This window comes from Leopardus geoffroyi, chromosome C1, assembly GCF_018350155.1.
Source record: "Leopardus geoffroyi isolate Oge1 chromosome C1, O.geoffroyi_Oge1_pat1.0, whole genome shotgun sequence".
Lineage (NCBI taxonomy): Eukaryota > Metazoa > Chordata > Mammalia > Carnivora > Felidae > Leopardus > Leopardus geoffroyi.
In genome coordinates this window covers 80,930,406-80,956,029 of record NC_059328.1, presented here as the reverse complement: position 1 = coordinate 80,956,029, position 25,624 = coordinate 80,930,406, and the positions used below count along the sequence as shown (strand labels likewise).

General features: G+C 37.4%; 1 protein-coding gene across 3 annotated transcripts in view; it reads right to left on the bottom strand.

The window, feature by feature from the left end:
• LOC123598280 (TLC domain-containing protein 4-like) overlaps positions 1–25,624 on the bottom strand; it is a 71,020-nt gene that overhangs the window by 32,284 nt on the left and 13,112 nt on the right. For all 3 annotated transcript variants that reach the window (XM_045478367.1, XM_045478368.1, XM_045478369.1), the window contains exons 2-5: positions 17,268–17,433; positions 12,719–12,808; positions 10,991–11,049; positions 8,643–8,737 (exon numbers count right to left, since the gene is read on the bottom strand). In XM_045478367.1, coding sequence (XP_045334323.1) covers positions 8,643–8,737; positions 10,991–11,049; positions 12,719–12,808; positions 17,268–17,422 — 399 coding nt within the window. In that variant the 5' untranslated portion in view covers positions 17,423–17,433. The remainder of the gene's footprint in view (positions 1–8,642; positions 8,738–10,990; positions 11,050–12,718; positions 12,809–17,267; positions 17,434–25,624) is intronic.

The window sequence follows — 25,624 nt, the reverse complement described above, 5'->3', positions numbered from 1 at the left end:
CTTCTAATGCATATGGGCCCCTTGCCCCTGGGACAGCTGTGCTACTGCCACAAGGTCTCACAGCATCTCAAAGTATCTTTCTGCCCAAACGGTCTCCCATGTCCTTCCATGGTATCACATCCCTTTAGTGCTCTGGATCCTTTCGCCCTCTTCTTTCCCTTCATTCTGTGAAATCCAAATTAGTCACCCTGCTCTGCTGACTACAAAATGGCTTTTAGATTTTTTTTTTCCCTTCATTAACATGACCACCACCATAACCCCTAAAATTAAATTCCTTCATAATCTATCACTCATATTATTCCAATAACCTCCTACAACATTTCCTCCCCCCATGTAGCATTTTTTTTCTACATATCACCATCAGTCTTATCTTTCTAGTATGCCAGTTGTATCAAGTTTTTTTGTTTTTTGTTTTTTGTTTTTTTTGGGTTTTTTTGGCTAATGGGCCTACAACAACTCTGTGAAAAGTGAAAATGCAAGTCTGGTGATCTGGGATGTTGACTCCCATCAAGTGACTCCATCTTATTCATCCAAACGTACAACCACTACCAAGCGCACACAGATCCACCCTGACACCCTAGTCCTTACTATCACCTCTGAAGGTCTGACTTCTTCTCTTCAGGGATTTTCCTCATGTCTTCTGACCTAGGAAGTCTTCCCCACTTTTTCCTGCTAATCTAAACATTTTTTTTTTTTTTTTGGGAATGAGGTTAAGTCCCATCTACCTCAAAAGCTCTTTTAGAAAATTCAAAAAAGCACAAATATATATAGGAAAATTTATGCACAACTCATATTCACTACAAGAATATACATCAAGTATGGTCAGTAGTTATCTCTGAAGAATCAGACCTAGACAACTTTGGACTTACTAAGCCCTATATTTCAACAGTCTCAGATTTTTTTTTACATATATCCATGTTCAGACTAAAAAAATTAACAGAAGTTAACACAGTCATCTTTCCGTTCCCTAAATTGTAATGGCATTACCGATTTATCAGTGGGCGATGTGTTCCTTGAATTTTTTGATAGTTTCTTACGCTCAAATCTTAGCTACCTAATGGAATTGCACAGGTTCCATCATATGCCTTGTCCCCTGTACCCCCAGAGCTCCTTTGTTCAAAACCACACAGGGGTGGAGGACTATGCTTCAGTCTTGCTTCTATATTTTCTGCTCCTGTATATCAATGACTCATCACCTGTTTAATCCAGTACACCTGTGACAGCATTAGGTGGGACATGGCAACCATGAGATAAGCTTTAGGTTATGCGTGATTCCTCACCACCGTATCCCCTTCTCTCCTACTCAAGAAAACCTACTGAAATACAAATGAGATAGATGCGATTAAAGGGACAGGCTCAAGTCTAATAGTTTTAGACAAATAAATTACAAATTTTGATACTTTACTGTTAGCAAATTATGACAAAACTCACAATTCACTTCTGGTCAATATGGCTTTTCCACCTCTGCCATCTACCTTTAAGGAGCTCTCTGCCTGTAGTAAAACTCATACGTGCCTTGGCCTCTACGTGATTCTGTGAGGGAAAACAAAACAGGATTTGTCTAATCCCTTCCGGAGCTTAAAAGAAAATTCTCCTTTTGGCCAGTGATTATGAAAATCTGGATTTTCTTACCATGGGAAATTTAATTTTCTAACAGCTGAGAGTAGCTAGGGTCAGGGCCTTCGAAGGGAAGGGAGAAAGAGAACTAAAAGTATGACGCACCTACTTCTGTTGGCGTGGTGCTACATACTGTGCTGCCATCGATGGGTGGGAGTGGGGTGGCCACCCTTTCCCACCATAGGGCTGGAGAGAAATTCTGAGCATCCCACACCGGACACTCGTGTAAAAATGTGACTGTGTTCCATGGGAGCAATAGTGAGGTGTTTTATAGGTTATTGCATGGACCCGGAGCCTTAACACATTTCCATGGAAACCCCTTTCAGAGTTCCACCAATCTAAAAGTGACATTTGGGAACAAAACCCATCCTATATTTAATAACTTTTTGCTAAACTTTAATCATTAAAGGTTTTTGATCATTTATTTACAAGACAATCGAAGGTCTGAGTGAACACACAGGATCAGATGATTGCCAAATCAGACTCATGTGAAACCGTGATCTTTCCCGGTACTGAGCTTTTAGTAAATGTTCCAAGGATACAGGCCATCAAATGATTCAGAGGACACAGAGAGAGGTGCGGAATATCAAAGGCAGCTGGTAAGTCAGGTCCTCCCTGTGCTGAACAGGCAACTCCGGCCCAGAAGGTATGAACACTCTACTAAGCGAGGTTCGCCAAGTTTCCCACACAGCAGTGAGAGTTTAACTTATAAAACACATCCATTCTATACTCTCGAAAAGCTGTACTGTGCACATGACATTCTCCAAGGAGGCAGGCCTCACATCCCTCTGTTCTCTTTACCATGGGTTGTCTTTAACCAGGGACATCCTAAAGGCATTCCACAGTCAAGGTCTCTTCTCCCAGCAAGTGTCAGTACTCTGTCTACCCAAAGGTCCTGCTGACAAGGTTAGACTAGAGTCACCGGCCCTCCTTTCTTCCCCTCCCTTTCTCCCAAGAAACAAATGGTTTGGCAGGCCAGCTGCTTTCACCCCTTCCTTCCAGGGTTACTTAGGAACCTGGTGACATAGCTAAGCTTATTCTTACTTGCCCACTGCCTACCCCCCGAGCATTAGAACCAAATCAAATCATTTTAACAAAACAGCTGAATCACAGAATTTCATCATTAAAATAAAACTTCAAAGATTTTTTAGTGCAAACTCCTACTCAAAGTTTCTACTTATTATATCTATTTTCGTATCTATCTGATTGAAGATATCTTATGGTAGGAAGAACTACTTTAAAAGGCCATTGTTATAATTTTCTTTTTATTCAATGGTGTCTCTTCTGTAAAACAGAAGTCTCACCTGCCTCACTTTTACTGTCCCCAAAGGTCCTAGTTCTAACACCTGAATTAATCCAGAATTAGTCCATTCTTTTCTACTTAATAATCCTCTCACATTCCCCAAGACCTTTCCAAACCATCATGTCCTACAACTTATCTTTTGTGGGCTGACCTCTCTGGGTCCTTCAATTGTTTGTCTCAGGACAATAGCTTCCTATTCTAATCTCTGCTCTGTCATCTTGCAGCCCTTTCCCCTACCCCCGGTATATTCAAGGTCAAGGGCTCCAGATAATGAGCTTGGGTGTGGTCTAACAAGGAAAACTGTAATTTTTGTTTGAATTGGATGCTGTGCCTCCCCTAATAGAGTCTAAATTTGAAAACAGCTTTCTTTTTAAGCAGATGTGACATGCTATTGGCTCAACTGAAGTTGTGGTCATTTATCACCTCCAGATCATTCCTCCCCACCTATATACATCGCCATACCTAACCGCAAAACCTAACATTTATCATTATTAGGTTCCATCTATTTGTTTCAGCCTACTGCTCCAGCTTGAAACTTTTTAAAAATGTAATACATCATCCAGCATATTATTAGTTCCCCTTCCTAACCTTGTTTCAGTCATTTGATAAGCTTGCTAAAAAAAAAAATCTTTTTATTGTGGTAAAATATACATAAAATTTACTCTTTTAACTACTTTTAAATGTTTAAGTCTCTAGAACTTTTCATATCCCCAAAACGAAACTCCTCCATTCAACAGTAACTTTACAATACCCCCTCCACCCAGCCCCTGGTAACTATCCTATTTTCTGTGTCCAAGGATTTAACTGTTCTAGCACATCGTACAAGGAGAATCATATAAGACTGGGTTTTTTTTTAATCTAATTAAGAAAAAAAAATCACTAGCTTCACCACACATAAACTGTAAAAAAATAATAATAATAATAAAATAAAATAAAAATCTAATTAAGAACAAAATATTGACCTGGGTAGACATGGCAATCATCTTGGCTGACATCTATTTTATCTTCACACATAAGTCCAGTATATGAACTATTTCCTTTCCTGGTATTGAAAGGAAACAGGCTTCAAAAGCCAAGCCAGGTTAGAGAAAGAAAGGGAGACAGTTCTGCTAAAATGATCCAACTATGCAAATCTGAGGGGATGCTTTTCCACACAGAAAAGAGTGAAGTGGTAAGCACAGTATAAGGAAAGAAGAGGTAGCCTTGAATTCTTCCTAAAACAAAATGGAGGCAGGCCTTAAGGAGGTTTGTTATGTTCATGAAATATCAGCAATGGTCACTTCAGATATTCTCTAAGAAAAAGTAAATATTAGGGGCACCTAGGAGGCTCAGTCAGTTCTGTGTCTGACTCTTGATTTTGGCTCAGATCATGATCTCACGGTTTGTGAGATCAAACCCTGCATCAGGCTCTGTGCTTAGGGCGGGAGCCTACTTGGGATTCTCTGTCTCCCTCTCTCTTTGCCCATCTCTCTCTCTCTCTCTCTCTCTGCATCAGGCTCTGCACTGATGGCAGGAAGCCTGCTTGGGGTTCTCTTGTCTCCTTCTCTCTCTGCCCATCCCCCCAACTCTTTAAAAAATAAACAAACATTTAAAAAAGTAAATATTAAAACAAATTCCAAAACCCAAACACATTTTTTCACCCTACATATGTACATCACATGTCTTTACATAGATGCACATACATATATAACACATATTATTTTTTAAATGGCCACTTAACATTTTTACCACGACTAAATCCCTCAATTAGTAGTAGAAAGAGTTATAAGCTCACTGTATAATTCTAGTTGTATGCAGATTTGAATAAGTAAGCTATATAAATAATAATAAAATACTTTAAGACTTACTTCTGCTAGTCTATTGCTCATTACAGTATAAGATGACAATATTTTGATAATCTTTTATTTCAGTGGAAAAAAGGTTAACATGTTATTCCAGTTTTTAAAATATTTTCTTTGATTTAACTATTTAATGTTTTTTTTTACTTAAAAACTTTTTTTAATGTTTTTATTTATTTTTGAGACAGAAAAACAAAGCATGAACAGGGGAGGGGCAGAGAGAGAAGGAAACACAGAATCTTAAGCAGGCTCCAGGCTCTGAGCTGTCAGCACAGAACCCGACGCGGGGCTCGAAGTCACAGAGTGTGAGCTCATGACATGAGCCGAAGTTGGACGATTAACCGACTGAGCCACCCAGGAGCCCCAATATTTAATATGTTTTTAAGTTTATTTGAGAGTGTGCATGTGGGGGAAGGACAGAGAAGAGGGAGAGAAAGAATCCCAAGCAGGATCCTCGCTGTTAGTGTGGAGCCCGAGCGGGGCTGTATCCCACTAATTATGAGATCATGACCTGAGCTGAAACCAAGAATTAGACACTTAACTGAATGAACCACCCAGGTGCCCCTAACATGTTATATCATATGAAAATTTAGTGGGAAATAGAAATCACACAGACCTTACTACTGAATCTTGCTTTAGTAAGCTATATTAGGTGGCTATTTTAATACTTGCCTAGTCAACAGAAATGTTAATTTCTGAAATTTTATTACTTTTAAAATGTTGTTGTAACAGCCATGATAGTTACTTAAAATTTTTCTTTAAGACTATCTTAATGGGAGAAAAGAAGGAAATACATTATTTATGTGTAACTGAGAATAGGCACCACTATTCAAACCATCTTAAAACATTTGAACAGTTTAACACTGTTAATGATAAACTGTTAGTGAGTCATGGCATTTGTTGCACGGTGTTGTGGAAATTCTTTAGACTAAACCTAAGACTAATATTTTTCTAATTCTTGTCTCCTGATATAAATTACAACTTTACCATATCTGACATAACAAGCCTTTCATTTTTCAGCACCACTTCCTACATACCTCCTTGCAGAGTGTTTTTAAAATGTGGACACTGGGGCAGAACATTAAACAAGAAACAAGTTCTCACCTTCAAGGTATTCACACTGCACCTTAAATACCCTTAAATAAAGGCACTGAGAGCCTCTGAAACCAAATTTTCTTCCTGGATTGCAGCTGATGGTGTAATGATTAAATTCCAGGGTAGTGTAACCAATGTATAAGAGTTGGGGAAAGTCTGTTACAGGAGTGCTTTTCTTTTCGAATTTAAATGTTTTCCAGTGTTATATAACTTGTTACCTAAAGGTGTGATTTGGGGAGAGAGGGTGATTCATAGGAAACACAGAAGAAAACTAAGGCTACCAGAGAGATCACAATGGGAGTACAAAAGACAGTGGTTTATCCTTAGAAAGAGACCTTAAAGCATAAATGTGTTCACACCCTTTATAAGAGATTACCCTGTCGTATTTTCCCTGGCAACTAGGATCCTGACCAAGGGAGGAAAAGCTGAATATTAGGGAAAAATCTGTAGGATTTTTACCTTTTTATATATAGAAGATTCCTTAAGCTCTAACTTATTCCCCCCAGAGAATCTTAAAATGCCAGTAAATACACTAAAGAAAGGTACAAAACTAGTGATCAAGACATTATATAACCTACATATAACTTATTTCATAACCTAAATCTAGAAGAATCTTACTTTTCAACTATTCAGTACAGCATATGTTTAAAACCTACGGATAACTTGCCTCCATTTTCCACTTTAAGTTTTATTTAGTTACAATCAGAAAATCTTTTAAGAAGCTGCTACAAACAGCTTAAACAGTCTCATACGTATCAAGTCAAAGTACTTTCCAAATACCAGTTCTCATCATATAAGTGAAGAACTTCATAAAAGTCTATATAAAATAATAATAGGTAGTAGCTGTTGTTATTTTGTTAGCCTTAAACAGCACAAAGTGACCTGGGAATTCATTATAGTCAAATAGGAAATGTAAAATCTATAAATGACACAGGATCACTACATCTATGAACAATTATTATTTTCTAATTTTCTTGTTTCCCTATGAATAGATTCACTTTAATTCGATAGACTTACTTCATATCATTCATTTCATACAATAGAACACAGGAAGGTATCAAAAAAGCAATCACCTCTAGAAAACACTGCAGTTGATTTTCTTATCAACTTAACTAAATGAAGAGTTAATTTTTTTTTAAATATCCAGCATGCACTTTATTGATTTTTTTAATAAAGGCATAAAAGTCCAAAGAGGAAACAGTATCCATCCCACATAATTAAATACTCAACTTGCCAATGCACGCACAGCCAGCCGTTTGCCAAGCCCGTGATTCAGTGGCCGAGGCACAATAGCAGCTCACAGTATTCACATTTACAAATCCACGTAAGTGACCTGTTATCTTTCACCAGTTTATATTCTTTTCATAGCACAATGGTTATTTGTGATTCATGTTCAGAGAACATACTTCTACACTGCAGCATGATATTAAACTCACATGGGCACCCACACATTCTTCCCAGATTTAACCAGTGTTTTGTTAGTCAGCTTTCATGCTTTTTACCAAGTGTTTAGGAAATAAGCTCTTGTACACCAGATATTTAAGACCTGTAATAGGTAAGAGTCTATATTTCACAACTACCTATAATCAATTAAAATCTAAAAAGAAGACAAACAGTAGGAAATGCCAGTTAAAAATAGCAGATTTCTTCAGAAAAGCAAAGTGATTAAGGATACCTTTTGGGTATACATAAGCACTTATTGATAGCATTAAAACCAGCATAGTTTTTTAAATATTCGTATTAACTTTTTAGATTTATTACTTCAAGTGGGTGATACAGAGAGATATTTTGATATATCTGGTTCTTGCAGAAATAATGCCAAACTGACATCTGATTCACCCGCTATCTTTGTGCAGGCCAATATAAAGAAAAATAGAAGAATACTAATACACATTAATATTTTAAAGCCCTCTAAATAGTCACAGATATCTGGTAACATAAGGACTTTAGCAATACCAAGTCAGAAAAAAAAAAGCCAGTGGCTATATTTAAGTTTTAAAAAAGAGAAAACATGAAATGGTATACCATAACTATTACATAAAATTTATACTATTCTGGTTTACGTACATCTATTATTTCCAAATATCTATTTGGGGTTTGTTGGTATATCTAGATTGACTAAAAAATAATTGATTGTGAAGAAACCTATCTAATGTAAAAGGAATGTAAAATCACTAATTTACAAATGTGTAATGTAGAAAAATAATTTTAGATCTAAAATTTATTATGCATTACTGCCTGAGATTTGCTGTGAGTATCCTCTATCAGCTCGGGCTTGGAAGTCTGATGAAGTCTCTGAGCAAGACTCCTCCACTGCCCCGGTCTACTTAAATGTAATCACATATGTACATGTAATTGTATGGGAACTGAATAGAGAAGAAATACTGAATCTAGTTATACAAGAATCTATCCCTAGCTCTGGCTGTTAAGTCATAAACGCATCTAGAAAGATGGGCAAATACCAACAGCTACACAATCGTAAAAATTTTAAGTGAAAATTCAAGTGAAATTGAATTAAGTGAAAAAATTAAGTGAAATTAAGTGAAATTGGGGTCATCCGCCTTTCTTAAATTTTATGAATCCAAACAGACACACGTAATTATGTGTACAAACACACACGTAATTATTTTTGTTAATGAATAAGATAACCTATCACAAGCATGAGCCCTGAATGAATCTGGAGTTGGTCTTGATACACTGGGAACTGGATGTTTAGGTTTCTGCTCACCAGTAAGTCATTACTCCCAATCTTGTCTACTTGTCAGGCTACCACAGATCCTGGCACTCACCAGTACAAAGGAGTATGCATACAGCGCTGTACAATGATGGATTATAAAATATTTGTCACCAATCACTTTCCAATACAAAATGAGAATCAACAAATCTGAAAGAAGGAAACATAAGTGAGATATCACATAGGAAGAAAGCTGTCCTGTTTCTCAAGTGTATTTAACTCTGTCTTCCTGACAACTGGTCACAGTCCACCCTGAGCCCACCCCACTTTGTTCATATTGCACCAGTCCCAATACCCACTTTATTGTAAAGTATCTGTTTCCGTACAGTTGTTTCCCCCACTCTACTGTGACTGCTCCAGGACGAAGAACAAGCGTGGGAGTCTAACACAATGCCTATATAGTTAATACTTACTTGCTGAATATATTCACAGGTTACATATTTGTTGAAAGTATAAATAAATAACTTGTTTCTGGGGTTAAATAAAACGGAAATACTATTGAATGAAAACAACTTTTAAGTAAGCTTAAATTACTGATGTTTGTTACTACAACAATTCCAACAGGTAAGCTAGTTGCAGAAAAGGTACGTAACGACCAACTCGTTTATAAGACAAATTCAACAAACAACCTTTAAAAATTAAAAGATGTGATTAAATATTAATTCAAAACAGCTAAAAAAAGGAAAAAACAAAACAAGAACTATGACTATTAAAAAGATATGCAAAGAAAGACATCAAGGCAATTTCTCTTTAAAAGATCCTGAACCTAAACACCACGATTCAGAAAATGGTTTCCTTTAACAAAACAGAATGTTTAACAAAACAGAAACTTCTCAAAAATGTAAATGCAATTATTTTCTTTACCAAATGGTTAAACGTGAAATTTAGACATGGAAGAAATGGCCATCATAGATGGAAACCAGGGGAGGATTCAGGTTTAATGGGTTGGAGCTTATATAATATGGGAAACTTTTTTCACAAAAAATAAAAACTACTGATGTGAATATGTATAAAAAGAAAAAATCAGATTAGAAATTTTAAAGGGAAATTTTAAAGGGAAAATAAACAGCACAAATGTGCAAATCATATTAGTAATTAACTGCATGATATACCTCTCTGGATACATCTTCTCTATATACTTTGGCTGTATAGTCTTTGTTCACCAATTTATATGATAATGACCTTGTAATATTTTCCATAGAGAGTTCGCCTTTCATTTAGCTTGGTTTAGAAAAGTTTGTTTCAGTTCATAATTCATAAGTGCTTCAGATTATTATCTTATTTGGAGAAAACTCTATCAAGTTTCCTTCATATAAGACTTTTTGGGTACTGATTACTCTCTGAACTGACAACGCTCATCAACCAGTGCATGAGGCAAACGTATTATAAATTTTGTGTCATCTTTGTCAATGACAGCACATTCTGTGCCAAACAAGCAAGTCTTTTTCTAATGTGTTCACATGATTCACTCTTCTTTTAATTGGGCCATCAAATAACTCAACAGCTTACTCATTATTTTAATTCAAAATTTATCTCTTCCTCATAATGAATGTGTTTGGGTATAATAATCTAATCTTTTGCTTACAATTCACTTCTTGATGGCAGAAAATTTTCTACTGAGTCCCATCACTCATCGTATCACTTCTGTTTCATATCTCCTTATTTTTATTTAGATTCTCTGTCAGCTATTTATTAAATTTGAAAATTATAAAACAGGGCTCTCTATAAAATGTCCAAATCAGGGAACTGTTCTTTCTTTTGTCTTATTGAGATGGTCTACAACATCTTTGCAAAGAGTTTAAATGGCATACCATCACTTAATTTCCCCCTTTGTCTCATAATGTAAAAGGCTATTCCAACTCCATCCCACACAAGGGGAAATATGACAGAAGGAAACATGGTGTAGGAAGAGTTCTTGATCTTAACTGATTATGGCTAAAAGTTTCCCTTTGCAATCTTTACCCAAACACTACAAACCATGAGCATAGGAACACGTTTCAAGGGCCGTTACATGTGAGAGACTTTGATGCTTAGCTTCGTGAGTTTTCCAGGAATTCCACCTAAGAAACTCTTTAAGCCAAAAATGGACCATTGCTAGTAAAAAACAATATATATATGTATGTATATGTGTGTGTGTGTATATATATATATACACACACACACATATATATATATCCAGGCCTAACTGAGGCCCCACTCTGCAGGTCTATCTTCAAAGAGAACCAGAGAGCCAACAGGAAAAAAGTTTCATGCTCTACCATCACAGCAGATATTTTTTTTCCTGTGTATGAGTCCTACAAGCTACTTCTCAAATAAATAAACCAAAAGCATAGGCTATGTATTCTTTGCAAAATCCCATGAGTAGTCTAAAAAGAAACAGACAGTGATCAACTTATCACATACCAGAAATGAGGTAGCCCGAAGAAATAGAGATATTCACTTTCACAAACGATGAGTCACCCCTATAAATATTTAAAAAAAAAAAATTCTTTTTTTAGCACATGCGTTATAGATGACAGCTACATTTATTCTACTGAAGAGTATAATGAAAATGCTTTCTATAGATTCTTGAATGGTGAATTGTCATTTGCACAAGGCACTGTGTTAGCTGTGATATACTTCTAACTGCACGAATGATCATAATTTCTTACATGAGCTAAAAGTTTTACATAAACAATTTTACCAAAAGATAACTTGTTATAAATGTGTTCTCATATGATTTGTTTGTGAAAGGATTCCAACAGAATTCCAGATGCTGATGTTTTTTGATTCCTTATTCTAAATCAGAGACTCAAATACTTCAAGAAATCTTCTAGCCTGCCCCTGATCTTGAGACCATATACTATTGGGAAATGGTTGGAACAAGACAGCTTAATCCTGCTGTTTCAACACCTATACATATCAAGGTCCTACAATTTGCCTTAATAATCATCTTTACTCCAAGAAACAAATACGAATTATCAGTCTTTTCATCAATTTATAATGTGAACTCTTGGTGAAATGAACACAAAATTAAACTGAAATGCAAATGTAAAGGTTAGATGCCCTATCTTCTTAACAAATGTTGATCTGCAAATATGGCCCAGGAAAATTGAACCTGGAATAAATTACAGCATCAAAGAAAATGTGAAAATATCAAAAATTACACAAGGTAAACATTTGATAGGGACAAAAATTGATCAGTGAATCAAACCTTTGTCATAAAATTCATCTCCCAAAAGAACTGGTTCTGTTGACAACCATATTACTCTAATAAAATTATGAAAAAAAACCTTAGAAACTGTTTAGGTAGATTACATAAAAAACCTCATCATGGAATTAAATTCACTAAGTTGATTCACTGAAAAATACCTTCCCGATGAAAATTTACCAATACTGGTACTATCCTGATGGGCATAATTCCATATTTATTAAAATGACATCGTTGCAGTCAAATAGTCAAAAGTTATATCGTCCCACATCCCCCAGAGCCCCACATCTACTGCATCCCTGTGCAGGGCTTTCTCAAAACATACCTCACCTCTCAAACCAAGCTGAATTAAGCCCTCTCCTATAATTCTAGGAAACAGTTTTCAGTATCTCTGCCATTACAACAACATTTAATTTTTTCAAAAAGAATCACCTTACAAATTATCCTATTATGGCTGAACACAGTTATTATTAGTGCTTCAAATCTTCTCGGGTGGTACTAAAGTCCTCTCACATGGATATGAATGATTCTCGTTGTTATACCTTTGATATCAAATGATGGGTTAAACACAAAACTGAGTCTTCAATAGATATTATCCAAGTTGACTATCCTATCTCAATAGGAACTCATTTTTTGCTCAGAACAGTGGTAACAACAACTTGGTTTTACTCACTAAGTCAGTATAAATGTTTACATCGTTATCATCACATTCTCCATCTTGGGTAACAATTGCAATGCTAGTGCAAAGTGGCCTTCATTATTTGTATTCAAATCTAAAATAAATCATTTTATTGCACCTCGCTAAAATAAGTCTGAGCACAAGCATTTTAATAAACCATGCACCATCAATACATTTTCCGTTTTAAAGTAAGAAGTGTTCTTATTAATAATTAATATCAAAACATGAATCAAATGGACTATATTGGAAAGAAACAGCTTACCAAAGTGGATCAGCTTTTGCAGCCTCATCAAAAAAGAAAATGTAGAGGCCAAAAATCCCAGTCACCAAAGAATGGCATGTAGATACTACCCTGAAAAGAAACAAAATACATACAAAGATTTTAGATTCTTTGCAATAAACTTTAATTCTGGCAAAGACATTTAACATTTGAAGATGTGAAATCTGGAAGCATTTACGTATAGGAATGGAGTAGCTCTAAAAGCATAACAAAACTGTCACTTGGAAATCCAAGGGCTACAGCTTTACTTTGGAATTAATAATGAGAAGGTTGCCCAGGTCTACAGTTTCCTGCTAGAAGACTGTGGAATCACTTATTCGTTAAAAGTTCCAAAGTGGAAGCATATCTGATGATGCAGCTGACAGAGTTTTATGCAGACAGACGGCAACTGGTAAGCCCACTACCTGGCACCTGACTCCAAGCTCCAACACTAACAGCATTGCTGCGCCATTAGTTTCCCATTCCAATCAGTTAGGAATAACTTCCAAACCTACTGGCCTTAACAAATTCCATATCCTTGAATCAGGATTCGAATGGATCATGAAATGAAAACGTATTACCTTGGAGATTTCAGTGTCAAATGCACATTCACATGCATTGCTGCACTTGATTCCTGTAACCAATTCATGAGAAAGCTAGAGCAGCTATTATTAGTCTCTTTTTGTCATTATTATGAAACCACTTCTAAACAGAAAAATTGAGGACCATGAATTTATACAGAAAATCTATTTTTAAAAGACATGCTCAAGTGAAGCAAAATGTTCACGAAATCCAGGCTGAATTTTCTTGTATAGAAGGAGAAAGGTTTAGATGAAAAACATCAGTTTCTACAAAGAAATCTTGCTAATAATTTAATGGTTCAACCAATACCCAAGCTCTCAGATTTGCGAAAGAACTGTACACAGGATGCAATATATTTATTCACATAATGAAAATGTTGACAAGTAATGAAGAAGATTCTTTTCTCTTCGTTAGAATAAAGGACAAAGGAATGACAAAATTTTCTCTTTAGAAATTAATGGGGCACAATAAACTTCTGTCTAAAATATGACCCCAATTCTTTAACAGTGAAATATATCAACTAATAGGGGTCCCTGGATGGCTCCGTCGGTTAAGCATCCGATTTCCGCTCAGGTCATGATCTCTCATTTCGGGAGTCTGAGCCCCGCGTCGGGCTCTGTGCTGACAGCTCAGAGCCTGGAACCTGCTTTGGATTCTGTCTCCCTCTCTCTGCCTCTCCTCCACTCAAGCTCTGTCTCTGTCTCTCTCTCAAAAATAAACATCAAAAAATATATATATATAAACTTAAAATATATAACATAAACATAAAACTATAAACATAAAAATATATATTAACTAACATAAAGCTTGATATTAGAAAATTTTACTGTAACTTGAAAAATCAATATCCTCGATCTAATAAATGATGTGGTCCTAAATAGATATATCATGTTAAATCAAATCATATTTAAATGCTCAAAAATCCTCACTAATTTAAAGGCACTAACAAAGAATCCTTTGTAATACCAAAGGATCATTTTGAAGTGTGAATAATTAACCCCGTTTATCTGGTTTACAAGTCTGGGATTTTCACGCCAAACACACCTATATACTGAACATAGCAGTCTAAGGATTTAAGTTCCTTTATGTCAAATAAAACACTCCATTTAAATAATCATACAACCAGCATTCTACTGCCATTCAAAAATTCTACGAAAGGAGAAACCACAACTTCTTACTAACTTGCTCTAGTGTTTAGTAAACTTAGATCAGAATGTTTCCCCTTGGAAAAATGACAACTTTTTGTTCCTGATACTTAGTCCTCAAATTCCCTTTTGTGTTGAAATGTTACATGGTAAATGGGAAGGATTAAAAAGGCTTAGCTGATTGAAATGGCATATAATTCATGAGAGAAAAGTTAAAACTTAACTTGGGTCAAACAACCTCCCACTACAATGAGCAGAAAAAGAAAAAACCCTGTGCTTACATACTGCATGCTGCATTAAAAATCTATTCATTCAGAAACTTCTGTTAATAAACATTTCAGTGTATTCTTTAAAATCAGATTCCTGGTAAAGCAAGATGTAGATTCCTCACTGTCTAAAATGAAACACCAAGATTCTACCCAAAAGAACATATTTTTTTTTCAAAGAAGGTTAAAAAGAAATGTTTATGCTAATGAAAAGGCAGTGAAATAATGGAAATAATGACCACCGTAGAACAGCAATTTAAAGTTACTGACTTAATCATTCACAAGTATTAAGAATATTGCCAAGAGAAATTATTTAGCTCAAACAGATAAGAGTTAAAAATTAGAGAAGTAGATTTCAAAATTAGGAGTATTCAACACAATTGGACTTTCTATACCATAGGAAAACAAGTGGATATAAGAAAATGTTTTTTAATTATAAGATATAAATAATACCTACAGGTATGCTTTTTTCCAGAAAAAGCAACGATGAATTATAGCAATTTATCACTTATAATTAATTAAACTGTTATCCCTCGGGTGTGAATTTTCTGGGTTTTTTCCCCTCCTTTTGCTACTGTACGGCTTAGACGACTAGTTGTTCAGAAACTTCCCTGATTATTAGTAAGAATTATGTGAGCTATATTGCTCTTGGTGTTTTAAGATTAGAAGCTGAATTTCAAGACATATACATGTACTTTACACAAAAAGCAGCCAATTTTTTTTCTTTCTTTGCACTCTACCTCACAGCTTAAGTCTCATGTAAACCAAGCTGGAGTGGGAACAGGAGTAAATATGATAGAGAAAGAGAGAGAAGAGAACATCATTTGAGTAGGGTAATGAATCTTCTATAATCCTAGACTCCTTTGCAAATAGGAACTTGGTTTCCCAAATGGTGATTCCGTGCATCATAGAATGGCAGCGATAAGACTGAATAATGCAAAGTATTTTTCAATTTCGTTTCATTTTCATCTTTCCTCTCTCTCTGTACCATCCCTATTTCTTTGGCCTGCTGCTCTCCAAGATTCAAATGCCCTTAACTACCCTAACCATGGTGAAAAGGAAATGAAAAACAGTTCAAAATTGACTCTCAGCAAATCTGGTCTCCTAACCCAGTCCCTGGCCCCTTCCTTCTCTTTCCCTATTCTCCACCTATCTCCAGGTTAGAAAGGGTTTTTAAAAATAATGGTATCTTCTGTATCCCACATTTTAACAGCAGCTTCGCACTATCCTTAAGACAAAAAAAAATCCTACTTCTTATTTTTCAAAAATACAGAGAGAAATAATTCTCACTTTTGGGGTAAAAAGAGCTACAGCATGTATGAACTGGACAAATCACTGTAAGGTGCAGAAGGAAACTCGAATCTTATTCCCAGTCTGAGTTATAAAAGTGGATGCCTACAAAACAATTTGGCTCAAAGACAGGGAATTTCTGGTCAAATGTGATCATTCTCAAATAAACACTTCGACTTTGGCAGAAGTTAATTCTAAAAGGAAAATTCAGTGAGAAATCATTATAGCAATTTTAGAGACCTGCTGAATTCATTTTACAGTTAGCATCAACTTCAAGTAAGTAACAACAAAAGAATATACCCATAGTTGCTCCAATGCACTGCAGTTTGCAAATGCCCGGTGGTTTGGGGGCGAAATGCTCCAAAGCACATGAAGCAGTCATCAGAGTCATTTTGTGTTTGACATATCGTGCAAGATTAATGAGTTGCACTCACACAAAAACTGTAAACCAACGAATTAAAACTCCTGCAGATTTCTATCACTTACATGTACTATTCATTTTCCCTTTATTTTTTGTTTTAAAAAAATCTAAAAAGCAATTTTTATTTTAGCAAAAGAGTCAATTCTGGTCTCCGAATTATAATGAAAAGTTCATTAAAAGAGAGATACAGATGTGCTAACCATACACCATGTTCTTTGGTGAGTAGCATAACTTCCCCCAGTCTGGCTAAGCCAGCCAACACTATATATAGGCTACTCACAGCCCTAACTAACGTTTATTTATGTTATCATTTCCAAAGACATGTGTTTGTTCTCATAAATGTTTCAGAGAAGAATGTAAAACAGGACTCTTCTGCAATCAACTGAAGCCTACCTAACCTTCGCCAGAAAGTTCAATTTTTCCCAACATCTTTCAATATAAGAATTTTTAGAATTTTCTCATACAAGATCTATCTACTTACTTTCCTTTTATTTATTCCCAAGGTCAAATTTAAAAAAAATCTGACCTTAGGGGCATCTGAATGGCTCAGTCAGTTAAATGTCCCACTCCCGATATTGGCTAAGGTCACAACTCACAGTTCCTGAGTTCGAGGCCCAAGTCAGGCTCTATGGCAGCACAAAGCCTGCTTGGGATTCTCTCACCCTCCCTCTTTGCCCCTCTCCCGCTCAACTGCATGCTCTCTCTCTCAAAATAAAAAATAAACTTAAAAAAAAATCTGACCTTAAATTTTGTTAGATCTTAAATGAAAGATTTTTTGGAAATATTTTAAATGATTTTATTTCATAAAACTCACTTTTTAAAATCAATTACATTTTCATATGCTTTACCTTGAGTTCCATTCAATCTTCTTTTCAAAGCTGAGACTATTAAAACCTGGAGAAACTTTTGCTGAAAACCAGTAACTTATAAAGTGGAAAAGAAGCTGAAAGGTGAAAAAGCTGGTAAAAACAGTGCTGAAGATCAGTTTGGTGTTGGTATCCATATTTCTTCAACCTGTTAAGAGAAATGATGGCTATAAATTGCTTTAAATTGCTCCTAATAAATCTACATTAATTTTTAATTTTAAAAGAGTATATGGTTATATTTTTAGTAATTTATTTTAATTTAGCACAAATCTAAGAATACAAAGAAACTAAAAGACTTTTAAGTCTTTACCAGCTATTTGTCATGTATCTTATATCTGTATTAAAATAAAAAAGGGGAAAAATCGGTTATCTTAAATATTTCACTCTTACAAATCTCAGGTGGCAAATTTAATAGCATGATATTCAAAATTATCTAAGTCTTAGTGTTTAACATTAAGAGGAAATTTCAAGTACTATAACTGAAGGTATTCTTTTAGTAATATTAATTTTTAATTAAACTTAGGACAAATCACCTGATTTCTCTATGCCTCTATTTCCTCATCTATAAAATGAGTTCATTAGATAATTTCTAGGAAACAAGCCAAAAATCATAATAAAACTAACATTATCTGCAACAGCAAAACAAAAAATAATTATGTTATAAAAACTAATTGTACAGTGAGACAAAAAACATTTAAACCAAAATTAAAATCTTAAGAAGAATAATACCATCTGGTTCTTTTCTACTTAAATTAGTATTTAACTTTTAAAAATAATTCTGCAATCACACACATCCTTGGACCAAAAATCCTCCATGACTTTTTATCTTTATAATAAAAGATTTTCATAAAAGCGTTTCAGGTTTTAAGGGTAGAGTTAGCAGAAAGAATATGCATATATGCACATTCAAAGTATGTTTCCCTTCTCATTGAACTGAACTTTATTTGTCTCCTAAAAATCTTAGGAACATTCAGACCAAAAGAAAGACACTAAAGCATTTACTCATATCTAGCAAATATAGCATTTCCAGAAATGGCTCCATCTTTGATAGAGCTGACCCTCAAATGAAAAGGAAATGAATCAATACATATTTCCAGCTGCCTAATGTGAAGAAATAAAGTCACCTCGTGGAGCCAATTCACTAGAGAAAAACCAAGTCATTGACTGCACTAGCAATAACCCCACTTCATTCCCTTCCAACCAGGACCTTGTAATAAGAATCAGGCTCCCACAGGGCCCCTTCTGACAGAACTCATGTGTCTGTAATGAGTTCTTTCCCCATTCTTTCTTTCTGGTGTGTGTGCTCAGTGAAAATATTGATAATACCATTCTTCTGCAGGAGGTTCCATTAACTTTATTGCTCATTTACTTTTTTTTTTTTAAGTCAACATGTGTTTTGGGGTATTAAATTTTTTAATTTGTGATCTTTTAGCCTATTAACCAAATAATACATAAAAGTAAGTTTTGTGCATAAATTAAACATCATTATAACTCACTAAGTGAGATGTAAAAGGCAAAATGGTTTTCTAAGATTAAAGCAAATGGGGGCCAGGTGGACAGATAAATGAAGAAAATGAAGCCACTAACCAGAAAAGAGTGGACAGTCTAATCTTAAATGTGAGGATGGTTTGCCCTGAAGGGTTCTTTGTACACATTGCCTACGAGTCCTGGAGGGTGCTGGATGTGAGCTACTCATTCACTTTTGTTAAAATTCAACGTATATGATGAGTATTTATTTCATTAATGTTTGCTAAAATTTGTATTATAAAACATAGTATTACACATTATCCATTTTATGAACTGTTGATGTAATCAATACATTAAAAAACAAAAGCACTCTAACAACTCACCATTAAGAAATTCCCCCACTCCTAAAACAGCTAGTTTTTATTAAGTCTTTGTTATACTGGCTACTTTATATTTTTAACAGATTTCCTTTCACTTAACTGGGGTCTTTGAGGGACATGTTGAGAGTCTCCCTTCACAAAAACATTTCATTTAAAACTAAAGAGCTCCATATAGTCCAGTTGTGGCTTCTATTAAAGGCTCAACAGACAGAAGCTAATTAAATTGTTCTACTCTCAGCTTTGCTTCTTATTAAGCAGCTGCTTGCTTCATTAGTCATGCCAAATCAAGGACAAATCTTGTGACTTTTTTTATAAATTTCCCCCAGAAAACTAAGGCTTCTGGTAGAAAGCAAGTACCTCTGTTCATTCACCAAATCAGGCAAGAGAAGGAGGAAAATGGACAAAGCCAAACAACACTAATTACTGACATAGATTAAGAACTTTTGAGAGTTTGGAGATTATTGAGTAGAAGAATACACAGTAAAAGGAGAAAGTATTAGACCTGGTTCCTACACCTCTACATGTGGCTAGGAGCTGGCAGAAAGTGGGGATTCTAGGCTAGGAAGGAACAGCCAGAACAGGAAGTGGGAAATATTTCTGTGGCAATTTACAAGGGGAGTGTCTAGACATGAACTTTACAATGTAATTAGCCCATCTTGATTCACACCAGAGAAACTCTTCCAGAGGCCTCCAGAATGCAATGATGTTTGAACATTTTCTCCCAAGACGGTTTCCATAAGCTTCCATTCAAGCTGGTTTCTTAGAAGAAAAACATGAGAAGGTTTGAAGTACATCTCTTTACCATCAGCTTATAAGAGCCCTCTCCAGCAGGACTCCCAGAGGCAGGGTCACCGGAAAAAGCGCAGCCAAACTGACTCAGCCCTCACTTCAGCCAACAGTTCATTGGACATCTGTCACATGCCCACCAGCCAACTCCTGTGCGAAGTCTCGAATACAAAAAGGGACACGCTTATGGCCAGTAGGGAAGCAAAGAAACTGATCACTAGCACATAAAGTGCCAAGCTCAGGGTGCTAAGGGAGTATTCCCCACTTTCCGTGAAATAAATACCCAACAGAGAGGACAGTAAACAGTGAGAAAATATCGGAAGGTATTCAGTGCAAACCAACAGGACATCTTCTCTTCTGTTAAAGTCCCAACAAGACTCTTTAAGGCTGAAGTGCAAGACTCAGTTCCCCCAGCTGAATCTAGAACTACCGGCCAGGAAACACAATGATTACTCTCACTTCCCATGTTCGTTATTCTCTTGTAATACAAGGGCTTCCCTAGGAAGTATGCCACTTCCAGACACATGCAGAACTGCACTCCTTCCCATTCTGACACAACATGAACCACTGCTGTAGTGATCAGCAGTAAAAATGTTAACGAGGAAAAGGTCTTGTGTGGTTGTCTTTAAGGGCAGCAAGGAAGGGGGAAGCTGGGAAGAATGCTTCCTTGTGTTTAGCATTCCTTTTCCCGTCCTTCCTAAGTTCCCTTTCCTATTTCCCACATTGATTCCAAACACTCACTGGACTTAAATCTTCAGTTCTCTCTCTCTTATAATAGATATGGTTCCTTTGCATTTCACCAAAAAGTGGAGGCTGTCGTGCATGAACTCCCTCAAGTGTTGAAATGTCTACCTCCCCTGCCCCAACCCAGAACCTCTTCTTTGCACTCTATAGGCTCTGCCTGGGTATATGACCCAAATCTTTAATGTAGCTTCTGTTGTGTGCAACCAAACCTCACCATCCCCCAGCATACTAGTCCTGGATGATCACCTTCCCTCTGGATGGCTCCTTAGGGGCATCTTGGAGGCCCCATGGGCTCTACATGACTCAAGCTGAACTTAATCCCAAACCAGTACTTCTCCCAGAGTACCACAGCTCAGAGAATGGTGCTATCCACCACACTTTCCCATCTTCCAATCTAGAATAGCTCAGTCACTCTGGTCCCCTTCCTATCCCTTATTCCCACAATTAACTGACTGTCAAATCCTGGCAGAATGAAGAATACCAAATGAAGAATAACTTGATTCCAGGAGAGTTCTGAAAGTTCCTCTTGAAAGCTTTATGAATAATATGAAGAAATGTGGCTGGAAAACAAAATTAGGTAAATCCAGAGCTAGCTGAAAAACTAGAAGCAGCCTGTGGATCAATGAGCTAAAATAAACTTGAGAAATATATTCTAATATCCTATAAGGTTCTCTCTTTTTGGTTTGTATTAGTAACATTTTTACAAATATTTATATGATACTCAACCTGCACATAATGCAGAGCTGGGAAGGATAGCTAATGTAATGGGTTAACAGAATCAGGTTCCTAAATTCTCTTCATAAGTGGAAATAGTGAGTCCCAATCAAAAAGAAAAAGTATAACAGGAATAAATTGTCCAAAGGCAATGCCCAAGTATAGGACTTAACATATTGGCTACCTCTCTCTCTCTCTCTCTCTCTCTCTCTCTCTCTCTCTCACACACACACACACACACACACACACACACACACACAGTGGAAGCCTCAGCAGTTGAAGATACACAAACCTATGAGAGATGATAATGTAATGAAGATACTAATAACAAAAAACAAACTTCAGGCTCAGGTAGTTAGCATAAAAATGTACCTTTGGATCAAGACACTTACCAGTCCCACTTTACTGAATTAATCACAAACCACTGAGAACAAGATTACTTAGAAAGGACTCAAGAGCATCCTTCAAACATCTTCATTGTGTAAAAAAGTAAAAGATGGGGGCGCCTGGGTGGCGCAGTCGGTTAAGCGTCCGACTTCAGCCAGGTCACGATCTCGCGGTCCGTGAGTTGGAGCCCCGCGTCGGGCTCTGGGCTGATGGCTCAGAGCCTGGAGCCTGTTTCCGATTCTGTGTCTCCCTCTCTCTGACCCTCCCACGTTCATGCTCTGTCTCTCTCTGTCCCAAAAATAAATAAACGTTGAAAAAAAAATTTTTTTTGAAAAGTAAAAGATGGAACTTATTCTGCATTACTCAAAAAGGCACAAATGGGCAAAAATTACAGGGAGAGGAGAGTTCAGCTTAATTCAAGGAAGAACCGTCTAACAATTTAGAGGTGCCTGGGCATCCACACGGAAGAGATAAAAGGACGTGGGGTGGGGGTGGGAGTGGGGGGAGAGATGTTGAGCCCAAGTCTAGCCTTCAGAGAGCTCTCAAAGATTCTGGGATTCTAGGACTGAACTGAACTTTGGTATCTAAAAAGACAATTTTGCATTAAATACTACATAAGTTTCTAACAGTCCATCATTTAGCTTTTTAAAAATCACAACTACATCTGTAGGAAAACATCAAGTACACGTAACATGATGGGACAAACACAGGCTCAGTCGTGGTCTTGGGATTGAACCTTATTCCAATGCTTGCTGTGTGACCCGGGACAGATTTCTAAATTTGCCTTATCTGGCCCTCAGTTTCCTGCACAATGGAGGTAACAGCAGTCCTAACCTGGTACAGCTGTCCTAAGGCACAAACCACATGTGTGCTAGATACTTAGAACAGTACTCAGCATATGGCAGACACGAAGTTTCTGCTTCCACCGTCATCCATCCCCGGCAGCAAGATGGCATCCAGTTTCTGGGTCTGTTACCACTCCAGCCAAAGGTAACAAGACCAGTGTCTGACCACTAGCCCTAGGCCCCTAACTCATCCCTGTTTACATCAGTCAACACACACCCAAGCAGGCAGACCCCACTGCAGAAATCTATCCTCTACCACGGGACTACCTCTGTCATGCTCCAAAGTTCCTTCCCGGCAGCCACCTGACCCAGTCCCTCTCTCCCTCCACCTCTCCAACCTGTCCACTAAACCCCCTGGGGCTGCTGCTCCCCACCCATATCCCCTGCCTCTCCTTCACGTGCTCTGAAGACAATCCTCCTCCCCAGCAGCCCCTCTCAGGGAGCGGATGCCTTAGTCTCCCACACTTCAGAGTCAGGAGGCCAGCCTATATCCTCTTTGCTCCTTGTGGTCTCCTTCAGGCCCTACTCCTCTATCCCCCTGCTCCCTGGAAACACCCAGAGTGTTTTGGTCCTACTATTCAGTAATGTCTCCTCTCCCCCTCCTCAGTGTTGTGTTCCGACCTCCTGAACATTTCCTTCCATTCGGGGACTTTGGTCTCAGTTCACTGATCTCCTCCAGCCCTGATATCATCCTGAGTTACTTCTTACTATGTAGGAGGCCAAGATTTCCTTAACAACTCAGTCCTTCTTTATCAGAAATGGCACCTCTTCCATGCCACCTCAACCAATCAGGGGCCTTTACTGTCCCTTACTCATTGTTTATCTGCCTCAGAAACAGCATTTCAAGTATTCCCCTGTTGACTTTTCCTTCAGGTGTGCTCAGTATTACAACATTCTCAAGACTACTTGACCTCTTTGCTTGTTCCTAATGCATTGGTCCTTTCCTCTGTTTTATTTCCCTCTTTCATCAGCTTAGATCCTAGAGACCATCATTTCAGTAATACTCTTACTAACACCCCACATTCCCTTTCCACTGCCAAGAGCTGGCAAAACTCCAACCCCAGAGCTGCTCAACTATTTACTCAGTGATGAGCCCTAAACAATCAGAGCGCTGTTGGGAAATGTCACATACTCACAGAGATTGAGGCTGGTGAGTGAGGAATGACAGTGGGATCAAACAACCCTCAAGGCTGCACAGCGCTCCCACGCACTGCCTAGGCCAACCAATCCTTTCCCACTCCACAAATGATTTTCCAAATCATCTCTACTTTTCAAACCTCTAACCATCCACCCCCATTCTTAACAGATAACCCCCATCTGACTTCACACACACACACACACACACACACACACACACACACACACATAGAAGCCAACATATGAAAACACTACCTGCACACAAACTACCTGCACCTTCACCCATCTGTCCTTCCACCTCAGGGCAAGCTCTCTAACCCGTGCACTTTGAATCCATCCTTTCTGGCTGCCTTGGGAGTCTTCTGCTCCCCATTACCCTTTATTCTCTGCAACTTGATCTTTCTATTGGCTACTCCCGAGTTAACTCTCAAACTTCTTCAGCTCTCAGGTCAACCCTCACTTCCTCAGAGAAGCCTTCTCCAAGCTCCAGCACCAGATCAGCCCCCCTCCCCTCATCTGCTCTCAGAATGCCAAGTCCCTCGCCTTTACAGCTGCAATTTATTTTTTAAAATTTGGTTTTAACTTGAGTATAGTTGACACACAATGTTATCTTAGTTTATGTGCACAACATAGCAATTCAACAATTCTGTATGTTACAGCAGGCTCACCACAGGCATAGCTACCATCTGTCACCATACGACATTACTGCAGTACCAATGACTGTATTCCCTACACCGTGCCCTCCATCCCCGTGACTTATTCCTTAACTGGAAACCTGTGTCTCCCTCTCCCCTTTCCCCATTTTGCCTGCTCCCCACCACCCTCCCCTCTAGCAACCATCAGTTTGGTCTCTGTATTTATAGGTCTGATTCTATTTGTTTGCTTGTATATTAATCTGGGTTTTTTTTAGATAACACATGAGTGAGATCATATGGTATTTGTCTCTGTCAGATGTAGCTGCAATTTCAATGAATGTCTCCTTCCCCCAGAGAAATGTGAGCCCCATAAAGGTGGGAAACATGAACATTTTCTCCCTCACCACTGCATCCCTATGCCTAGCGCAGGCCTGCCATATAGCATGTGCTCAATAAATGTCTATTAAATAAAATGACAATAACAGATACTCATATTCTTATATGTGCTTTTCATTCTGCTAGTATCTCATCAGCAACAGGTCCCTCATTTTACAGTGTAGTCAGAACATTGGCAAAACCTAGAATGTATTTCCTTCAAAAGGAAAATCACTTCAAATGTCCAAGAGCAAAAAGTACCCATCAATATTTTAAAGTGACCTAATACTGAATAAGTGCTTCAGTCCATTTGTACAGCTGTAACAAAATACCACAGACTGGGTGGCTTATAAACATCAGAAATTTATTACTGCCTACAGTTCTGGAGGCTGGAAGTTTGAGATCAGGGTACCAGTATGGTTTGGTGAGGGCCCTCCTCCAGGTCACAGGCTTCACCTGGCAGAAGGGGCAAGGTGGCTCAAGTGGGGTCTCTTACAAGAGCACTGATCCCATTCATGAGGGCTCCACCCTCATGATCTAATCACTTCCCAAAGACCCTGCTGGCTCATACTACCACCTCCTGGGGGTAGGATTTCAACATATGAATTTGCAGGGTGGGGAGGGGAAAACAAACATTTAGGTCATAGCAGTAGCATATATAGTTTGTCTACCCCAAATTCCTTATAACAAATAGTATGTGTTCAAAGGTTTCATAATAATTATAATCTGCACTGTATTTTCATACTCTTACCAACTACAGAAGTACTTACTGATTTATCTACCATGTCAGTAAGCCTAACATGTGAAAGTGTTTTAAAAGTCTCTACTTGCAAACTATAAGTCTTTTTAAATGAACGCATGACTGCAGA